This window comes from Plodia interpunctella, chromosome 8, assembly GCF_027563975.2.
Source record: "Plodia interpunctella isolate USDA-ARS_2022_Savannah chromosome 8, ilPloInte3.2, whole genome shotgun sequence".
Classification (NCBI taxonomy): domain Eukaryota; kingdom Metazoa; phylum Arthropoda; class Insecta; order Lepidoptera; family Pyralidae; genus Plodia; species Plodia interpunctella.
Genome location: NC_071301.1, coordinates 6,038,649 through 6,049,373, shown reverse-complemented (window position 1 = coordinate 6,049,373; position 10,725 = coordinate 6,038,649). Strand labels below are relative to the sequence as shown.

The window sequence follows — 10,725 nt, the reverse complement described above, 5'->3', positions numbered from 1 at the left end:
CAGAGCACAGACTATGATTAATGATAATGACATTTCGCGCCTGTTGGCGGCTCTATCATAATTTACTCTCATATTGTATATTTTTCATACTCGTAAAAGTACTTATTTTTGTGAGATTTGAAGAAAAGACAGATATTACGCTGTATTAGGTATACAATAAAATTGTTAATACCTATTTCAGAACCCGGGACGCTATTTCGCAAGATGCCTTCGGGGAAGAACTTTTAAGTAAACTTGAATTGTTTTTTTTTTTGCTATAAAATTAAAATGACACTGAGAAGTTTGTAAAAAATATGAATATTTTTAAATAAAATAATTTTGTAGCACTTGCTACGAATATCTACGTCGTAGATAACTACTAAACTAGATCTTCGTAGCAAGTGCTACGAGCTAAGACTTTATGCGCTACGTTTACGAAAAAGCTTATAATAAGTTTTCCATATAATAGAATACATAACATTTAGACAATTCGTGATTATAGTTAAACTGAAATCTAGCCTAACAGAGATATAGTCTAATCGCAATCTTATGTACCTATTTGTCTACCGAATCTTATGAAATATAGTCTTAAAGCTTCTCACCCCCAAAGTCGAATCCTTCGTAGATCATAATTTAACAAGTACTTCGGCTATACCACCAGGGACAATAACAGGAAACTGTAAGTACCTTATAATGATTTTCTTATAAATAATAGAGTAAGTGCTACCAAATAATCCACATCCACTTAAGCTAGTATAATTAGCATTAGCATTAACTTATTAATCATTGGTTTTCCTTTCGGTACCAGCCATTTACAGCGGCTTTGTAGTAGCGCTAGTATATCGTTTACCTAATGTACCCGCGGGAACCTGACCTGACACCTTTGACCTCGACCTGAATAACGAACGAGACAAAGGTCACACGACCTGCAATACAATACATAAAACATATGACAATACCACTTAAATAACTCTTCACAGCGAATAAAAGGGACTCCTTTATGAGGACTGCATACTTTTGATGGACAATATTGGTACGTATAAAAGATATTGTTGTAGGTTTTTGTTACCGGAGAAATGAAAGAGTATGTTACTATCATAATAATAATAATTGACTAAATATGTTGCGATCACTTTTTTCTTTTTGTTAATTTATGATTGAGATGTATTTGTCGGTTGTAAAATCACATAGGAATCTTCAAAAACATTTAGCTTAACTTTTTTCCACAGGTTTCTCAAGGTCACACACAGTCCCAAACTCAGTCGGAAACGAAGTTGAGAGAGAGATAATTTCTGCGACTATACTATTGCATAAATAATATCTACCTTACATAAATTATTATCATACCAACAGTCCATTTGCAAATTGAAACGTACTCTGAATTTTAAAAACCATATTCACCTCACTTTATTTGAGTACATACGGTAACATTGCTCCACGTTCATTTTAATCGAGCACTTTGCTGAATCTACCAATATATCACCGTCACTAGGTACATTTTAAATGATGTTTCGATATTGTCACAAATCATGTAATCTGTTAGGGGGTGTCATAAGTTTGACTCGTCTGTGTTTGCATGTCTGAGTGCACGCAGTGCATTTTTATTTAATTTTTTTATTTATATCATCTAGTAGTTGTTCTCAGAATTGGTTCTTTGGGTTCGCTAATGCCACTTCGAATATTTACCATCGTAACAACTAACAGAAAATAAAAATCACTACATTTACCTTTCGACAAGTCCCAATTTCTATAGAAAGTATCCACAATAAACTGGGGATTAACATCATTGTGAATGAATACGAAATTAGCAATTAATTGTACTTATTCAAATTATTTCTGATTGTACACGACACAAATCTCGTAATTTTCCACTTGTTAAACCTAAAAGCAATCAATGTGAATTATAGAGGAAAGTTATTTGAGGACAATTTTAATACAAGGAAAACGATAGATATGCTTATAATTAGTATTACTTACCTAAGTATCTATCAATCAGATATATATTAAATATCTACCATAGGCTAATAATTTCCCAAGCTCTAATTATTCTAAGTGACCACAAGAAACAAAGCAATTATAGTTAATAAACCGTTATGCAAAATGACAAGCCTAGCCTTGTAGTCCCGTAGGAAATTATAATTTTAGTAGTATTGCGGATGCGTCGTTTGTTGGCCTCGACGCGACCCTGGCCTTAAATAATACAAACTTAATTCGGCTCACCTTCTATGTGCGGCTGTAATGAAACAGATTTAGCAACTTTGCACGTCAACCTTCTGGCACAAATCACATCCAACATCTGATAGAAAATTAATATTATAATAATAAATATAAAGTAGGTACGTATTTCTTGCCCTGAAATAAAATTGATAATGAGAAATTATTGATTATTGAGATGAAAACATATGAAGAAATGAAGTTTTTATATTTAGTAGGTACATTATATGACCCTCCTTGAATAAAAAAAATAAATAGCAAAGATTGCCGTTGGATATGAAACTAACCAATGAAATTATATTTTTTTAATTTACTTCCCGTCTTATAAGAGAGTACTCATCCAGATTTTAAATCAAACCCAGATGTAAAGAAATAAATTGTATGGAGAAAATTATAGATAATGAGCTGTGATAATAAGAGATCGTTGTGAGCAGACTCCAGCAGGAAGCAGCAATATTAGGTAGTATAATCGTGCAATATCACGTCACTAATCTTTAGTGACGTGATATTGCACGATTGATTTAGTAGTTAAATTAGTTTTAGAGCATCAAAAAATCATACATGTAAATGTAGGATTTTTTTCATAATTGCGCCAAAATGGGAACACCAAGGTGTCTCATTACTTTGTTCGTATTCTCTTTTATATTCAGATCAAAGATTCACTATTTTCCGAGTGTGAGAAATGGTTTACTGCTCAAAGATCTGAAATCGGTACATAAATTTAATGAAATCCTATTATTTGGGCAGGCTAGGTAAAGATGTGACACGGTAAGTTTTAAATTGCGGTCAACCTCTCGTGTTGGAGGTAGGGGTAATCCCCAACCTATTCTATTGATCTCAGCCCGTCGCGTCGCGCTGTGACCGATCGTGACCCTGCGGCCGCCCTTGTACTCCCTTCCACCACCTTCTCGTCTTTATTTTAAAATAAATAACATTGTTAGCATATATAAATATAGTGGGTACACTAGAGGATAAGAACGATGAGGCTTGTGGTCCCGCCCTAGAATAGGACTACTCCATATCCTCCCGTGGCTTCTTAGTAGCTTTTCTAAGGTAATTCTTAATAAATTACATTCTTCATAAAACATATTCAATAAAAAGACAATAATTACAAATATGACGACGAAACGATGATGTGTTTCGACATTATTTAATTGATTGTATTTTATTTGATAAATCAAGAATTCTCCCTTTTAAAAAATATAGGATAAACGGGCCCTTTCTGAATCTATGGGATAAACAGCCACACCGGCACTTTTTTTTTAAATTTAAATACCTGTACATAAGTTTATATGCCAAATTGTTCGTGGTCAAATTCAGATCTATTTTTATAAATCACCTGGGAGTCTGTATCTCCCACCTTGCTATTCAGATATAATATCTATTGATGAATTATACTGAGGTATTTAATTTCGATGCAGCCATCCAAGAAATGCATATCCGATTTCAAATTTATTTTATTGAACGTGTGTATGGGATTCATCAGTGCCTAGGCTATGATCTGTGGTACCTACCCACGTGTAAGACGCAAGATATGGACCAGCGATGTTCTCCATCTGGTGTTCAAGTTTTCAAAATAATTTAATTTAAAAGTTTCATTCAAATTCGTCCAGTAGTTCTGGATATTAGCGTGTACAAACAGACATACAGACAGACAGGATTTTGTTTTCAATTCTTACTCTATTGCTATGACTCTATCGCCCAATTTTATTTTTATATAAATACTAACCTTTGCCCGCGGCATCGCACGCTTGAATTTCAGTTCTTAAAAGAAATCGAAGTAAAATTTCAGTTATTCTTTTATCGCGTATACTAAGACTGGTAAAATTTATTACTATGATTCAAATTCTTATTCCAATATTTCTTCTCATCTTTAGTTCAATTCCCCGTTTCCCGCTATGATTTCCGCTACGTATCTCGTTCCGAAATTTGTCCTGTCCAGTGTCCTACAAATTGTCCCATGTCGTTTCCCACAACGTGCCCCATCCCATTTCCCGCTACGTGTCCCACTCCCCGTAACGCTTGTCGAACATTTCATGGACCTCTCTTCAAAAACAATAAAGTTTCGCATAAATTTCCACCTACATCATTCACCTATAGATGCAATTTTCAAAATCGAATTAAAGCATTATTATTTTTTATCAACTTTAAATAAAAAGTTTCATGTGTCACAATTCAAAAATAATGAAGTTTTATACAAACTTGCAACCCCTATTTCACCCCTATAGGGATGTAATTACTAAAATCTATTTAATGCATTATTATTTTTTACCAATTACAAATAATTAAAAATTGCTTGTGTCTTACTTCATATATGACGATGTTTCATACAAACTTGCAACTCCTATTTCATCCCTATAGATATGTAATTTTCAAAATCGAATTTATAATGCATTATAATTTATACCACCAACAAATTTAAATCAAAAACTTCATGTGTCTCACTTCAAAAATGACGAAGTTTCATACAAACTGGCAACCGCTGTTTCACCCCCTTAGGGGTGGAATTTCGAGATATATTTTCTTAACGGATGTCTACAAGTCACAATCTACCTTCCTGATAAATATCATCTTCATGGGCTCAGTAGTTTTCGAGATTTCGTGATACGTGAGTGAGTGAGTGTTTTTCGTTTTTATATATATATGTAGGATCGCCGGGAACATGGCAAATAAATTTAGAGGTTCATTGGGCATATTTGAAATTGTCAACTATTCCCGCGTTTCAGAAGTGAAATATACACATAGATTTACTTGAATTTTCTAATAACGAGTGTTATGCAATGAATAAGCGTGATGATAAACAATTATTCATTATAATAGAGATAAATTAAATAATAAAACGTACTTACATTTCAAAAGCGTTTATTCTCTCTAACCATAGAAATAAAACTAACACAAATAGCGGCAAAAATCTCACCGGTCATAACAACTACTTTAAAATATATTTACACAATGTATACAGATATTTTATACAGATATTTTTATACAGATATTTTTTCTACTGCTTTATTATATGTTTTGATGATATTGATAAACACAAAGAAGACTAGTTATATGATATTCGCTGCAAAAAATTAAAAAACACCGCTTTAACCTTCTCTTTCAATAAATAGTGAGCATTGGTTCTTGTATCCCATTTAAGATTAAATACATGCTATATAATTCTTTAGTAAAGTCACACCTCGAATGTCTTATTGAGATTTGGGGTACCTAGAGCTAATAAAACTTGTATGAATCTGATTCAAAGTTCTCATAATAAGGTGATAAAAACGTTATTTAATTTTGACTGTTTAATGGATACTGTAACGCAGTATAAAAACCAAAAAAATGTAATACAAAGCAATTATACACATACAAAATGTGCATTCTTGTAAAAAACATTCTTAAAAAAGAAATCCAAACGCAAACAACTTTTACAATAAATTAATTAATTAATAAAATATAAACAGTTTAATACCATTTGAGAAATAGGTACTAATAAAATAAAATTGCCTACACCTAGAACAAAATACGGGAAAAGTGATATATATGAAGGAACCAAAATGTTTAATAATTTACCAAAAGACTTAAAAGACATAAATACTTTGACTTTGTTTAAAGGAAATCTAAACAAATATCTTCACACCAAAGTTTTGTAAGTGTATTTAAATTTTTTGAAAGTCCTACACTGTTTATTTATGTGTTTTATGTTATTTGCAAAATTGTTTATAAGTTAGAGACTCATTGTAATTGAATTGTTGTATTCTTTATGAGTCAATAAAGATCTTTAAACCTAACATTGAATTCTAATGCGGCGTAAAACGCTTGTTCAAACACAACCTTGCTATGTATGAATCACATGTAAGTATTGCTAAACAATACATATACCATGTTATGGTAAACTTGAGTTGCAAGATTCCACCCAAGACATAGGGACATTCATATATAGTTACCTACATTGCAAATTACATAAAAGCTTGTATTAAAATGTGCCCTTTGGCGGTTGTACCGACTACAAACGAGCTTATATAGATAGAGATCGGCTGACGGACGCAGAGACGCACGGGAGTCGAATTCAAGAGCTCGTAGCAAGCAGTTGTCTAGCCTATAAAATCAACAAAATATTTTTATTTATGTGAATATATTTCCTTTTTTATTCTTAGTTCGTTCAAAACTCACTGCAAGCAGCTCAAATAACTAAAATTAAAGGTATGTTTATGTGTAATCCATAGATTTAGGAAGGGCCCGCGCTAATATATGTAATAATTTTGTATGGCAATAATTTTCTTATGTCAAATTTTATCGTTCACTTCACTCCATTCACTCGGATCCGATTCATTCTCATTCATTTTACATAGATAATTTTCATTGTGTGTGTGCTGTGTGTCGGTTTGTAAGTTTTTTGTGTGTCAGGTACCTACGAAAATTTTCCAGGAAAATTATTTAACAGGAATCAAAGTGTGAGAGTTGTCTGTGACAAAAATAAGAACAAATATATAAATACTCTAATATATCTTCTTCTTGCCATACAGGACAGGGATAATTTGATACGTTTCTAAACAAAAATAATGGAGAACGATATCAACAAGCCTTACAAGATTTCCGATGTAAATCGAGACAAAAAGAAGGGCATTGTGGCTATTTCCCTGGAGGACTTATTGACTAAAGTACCAGAAAAGCTGGGTTTGCCTGCTGAGAATTTAACAGTGGTATTAGAATCCGACGGGACAGAAGTAGATGATGAGGAGTATTTTTCCACTCTCGAACCTGATACTTCGCTTATGATTCTACACGGCAACGAAAAGTGGGCACCAAATATGCCGAAGTGCCAAGTGTCTCTCGATCAAACTGATGAAGTAACACTTGGAGATAAAGGCCAAGTGGCAAACCTTGTCGGGAGGCTTCAGCATAACCTTTGTCACATATCGTTACTGGGTGGTCAGGACTTAGAGCTTTTATCTGATATGGATCCCGACAGCCTTGCCGATATTGTCACCGACAGAGATAACAGAATAATTTTGGAGCACATTAAAGAAGCTTCAGGAAGGTAATACCTATTTACTTTTACTTCTCATATTTATTTGTTGTTATCATTACTACCAACGGCTAGTGGCTTCATGTTTCTAATTCTATTATATAAATTTTTGTAAAGTCCTACTTTTCCAAAGAAATAAAATAATTTTTTAACTTCAAAATAACTTTTTCTAATAAAATAAAAATAATACCTGAAGATTCTTTGTACCAAATTTCGAAAAAAAATATTTACCAATTGATGCTTGCTTCAATTTCTTTCAGCATTACATCTTAGCCGAGGTCTTTGCGATATGCTAGTACATAGTTGTAGCTTAGATAAGTATTATTAAATGAAAATAACCTATGAAGGTCTAATCTGAATAAATTCTTTAGACTTTGCTTGTTATTAATAGATGATTAACTAACAAAAACTTCCAACAACTTGTCACATGATTACTTTTAAATATTAAAAAAATGTCTTAACTTCGGTACTATTCTTAACTTTGGTCCATTAGATCCAGATGTTGTATCATTTATTTATCTAAAGGACCAAAGTTGTTGGATATTTTTTTAATATCTAAAAGTAAAAATCATTGTTTATGAAGCTAATTTCCTCTGTAAAATTTTCAGAATACTGTTAGAAAAGAGACAAGCCCAAGATGCAATGGAGTTACTGAAGTTGTATCACCAGAGTGTTGCAAATGGAGCAGAAGATGTCTCCCCTCCAAAGCAAGAGAGAGTCTAAGAACCCCAGCATTAGTTTCTGTGGTAACCTACTAATGTAACCCTCATTTATTTTTAAGGGATAGAATATCTCAAAAGTTTACAAAGATTTTATTTAGTTTATTTATTCATATTTAGAAAGATCTTATTGTAAATTTGTAAATTTGCTTTAATAATTTATTCAACTTTACTATTTATATAAGTATTTGCTAGTAAATTGATATTTGCTAGAAATTATTTAATACACCAATTTGATGAGGCCTTTAACAGTTTGGATTTTTATAGACTGAAGCTTGATTTCAATTGAATTTACAGCAAACCTTACTTGCATTTAAATTTTATGCAATTTATAAGTAGGAAACTATTTTTTTTTTTTGCTATGAAACTTTCATAAAATTATTTCATTTGATTTGAATATCATATTAGAGGGAAATAAGCAGGTAGGTATGTGATGAAATTATAGATGTTAATTAATGTAAGACGCTAATCTTATGAAAATGAGCTGAAATTGAAAGTTATTAATATGGTATCACTATAAGACATTATAAGGTAAAATGTAGAGTCTGTAAATGTTCATAAAGTAAATTTGCTAACCATTGTTTTTTAAACTTATTATCTCAGTTTTTTTTTCATACCTAATTAAATCATGTTGTACTAATTTTTCATACACTTTTTACTGTCATATGTTAAGTTTTGTTTAATTTTCATTTAACTATATCATATAATAAATATCATTAATTTGATGTGTATACAGGATCAAGTTTTCACTCACTTAAATGTTTAGTATAATAATGGATCTGACAATAGATTTGCTAGAACATTACCATTTTAGATGTTCAATAATCATCTACTGTGTTGTCTCTTTTTGTAAACTTTTGAGGAATAAATTGCCACAAGGTTGATAAACAACATCAATTCAAAAGACTGATAGTTGGTAAACTAATTTTTTTTATATAGTTTTACCCCTAGAGTAAGAATTTATTATTTTAATTCCAAATTTGCTCAATCCATTTAGATATTATGTAAGTTTTCCTAAGTTTAATTCCACTGCCATATATTCAATATCCAACATACTTACTTGTATCCAGACTATGGGGGGTGTAATTGTAGGGATTGTAATTGAATGGGCATTCCTTTTTGTGTGTTATGGCCAAAAGTAGAATATTGCTTTTCCTCTTCACTTATTGTAAAATAATGTTAGCACTATTTAGAAATGTATCCTTTAAAAAAATATTATTATTTAAGTATTTATTATTATCTAGTAATATTGAAGTTGTACACATATGCATACTTCTGTCAAGGCGGTTATATTATATCATAATTTATTATAACTTTACCTTTGAATTTTATTTTTGTCATCATTATTGAACTAGGTACCTACTGTTATTTATTTTTAATATACAATGCACTTTCTCATAAATCTAGCAATGTTTGACTATAGATATAACATCAATATTCTAGTAATCTGTAATACTTGATATTTACCCTTATATAGTGCATGTGGTGTGATAACATTAAAATCTAATACATAAATAGATAAGAACATTGTATACATGTGTTTAATGTAGAAGAAGTTTAACATAGCAGTGATTCCCTAGCTTGTTTTCGAACTCAGTAATAATTTATCCCAATCCGTCAATTTGCCATTTAACAAAATAAAAACTCGCGGGAATCTAAAAAGTATTGCTACATTTTATTTAACCCTGAAATTTATGATTTTTTAAAATTGCAGAGTGAAACCAAGCTCAGAGTAAGTTATGGAATTGTTTCACCTTTGGTGTAATACTTATAGCGGAATCACAGATATAATGGTCTGTGAGTGGAATTGATGAAAGTGGTATTACTTTTTCTGTGCACAATATACGAATCTAGGAGCCTGTAATGTCTTTTATTAGAAATAGTAATTTATTGCCTTTTAATTTTTCGATTTTTAGAAGATCAGATTTTCTTCTATTTTTTTTTCATTTGTACATGGAAACTTCAGTTCCACAGTTGAAATCAAACTTGTGTCAAAATCAAACATCTCCTGTTTTTAGATAAACATCCCCATTTATTTTAGACTTAAACAAAGATTAAATATATACAGGTTCAATTTATGTACTAATAAAGCATTCTGAGACCTCGAAAAATATATCAATAATTGAGATTTGCTGAAATAGTAAATACTGGTTAAACCAAAGTGATCTGTGATCGAAAGTTCCCAGGTTCAAATCCCATTCTTGCCATATGAGTTTTATACAGATCTAATCCAAACATGTTGCAATAATACCTATACTAAAGAATGAGCCGTGACCGTTTTTCTCATCAATTTTTATATTTATAGTTAATTCTCACAAGCTACAAACTACTGGCATTTCGGAATAACCACTGCTGAGAATGCCGAAACTCATTTGAACAGTGTTGGTCCCCATCATGCCAGAAGGGCTTACCATTATTGTTTCTTACAATGTTTTTTTCTTATAACCCACCAGTAGGTCCACGGGGAATTTGTTTACCCATTACAATCATTCTTTTGAAGCAAATTGACTAGGTCTCACCTCACAAAAGTAACAATTGTTTTTGCACTGGATGATGTTTCATGCCATCTCCACTCCATTATAATGTCGCCCAGAGCTCCAATGGTTAAAATTAAATAAAAGTACCATTAATTTAAAACATTATTTTAATTACGAAGATTTTGTGTTCAATTTAAATAATTTGTTTATGTGTAGGTAATTTACTTTATATGAATGACATTATTGACTCAAATTTTACACAGAATCATAAAATAAATGATGCATTGATATAATATAACATACATAATACTAGTGTAATTAG

General features: G+C 31.3%; 1 protein-coding gene across 1 annotated transcript; it reads left to right on the top strand.

Moving 5' to 3' along the window:
• Positions 1-6,235: 6,235 nt before the first annotated feature.
• On the top strand, positions 6,236-9,785 carry Drep1 (DNA fragmentation factor-related protein 1). Its single transcript, XM_053748836.1, has 3 exons — positions 6,236-6,381; positions 6,705-7,219; positions 7,816-9,785. Exons 2-3 carry the CDS (start codon positions 6,741-6,743, stop codon positions 7,928-7,930), a joined length of 594 nt encoding a protein of 197 aa, XP_053604811.1. The 5' UTR covers positions 6,236-6,381; positions 6,705-6,740; the 3' UTR covers positions 7,931-9,785.
• The last annotated feature ends 940 nt before the right edge of the window (positions 9,786-10,725 follow it).

Excerpts from the sequence above, each read along its gene's own strand:
- Drep1 (XM_053748836.1), top strand. The coding sequence starts at position 6,741 with ATGGAGAACGATATCAACAAGCCTTACAAGATTTCCGATGTAAATCGA. Across the intron at positions 7,220-7,815 it reads ATTAAAGAAGCTTCAGGAAG|AATACTGTTAGAAAAGAGAC; the intron begins GTAATACCTATT and ends TAAAATTTTCAG.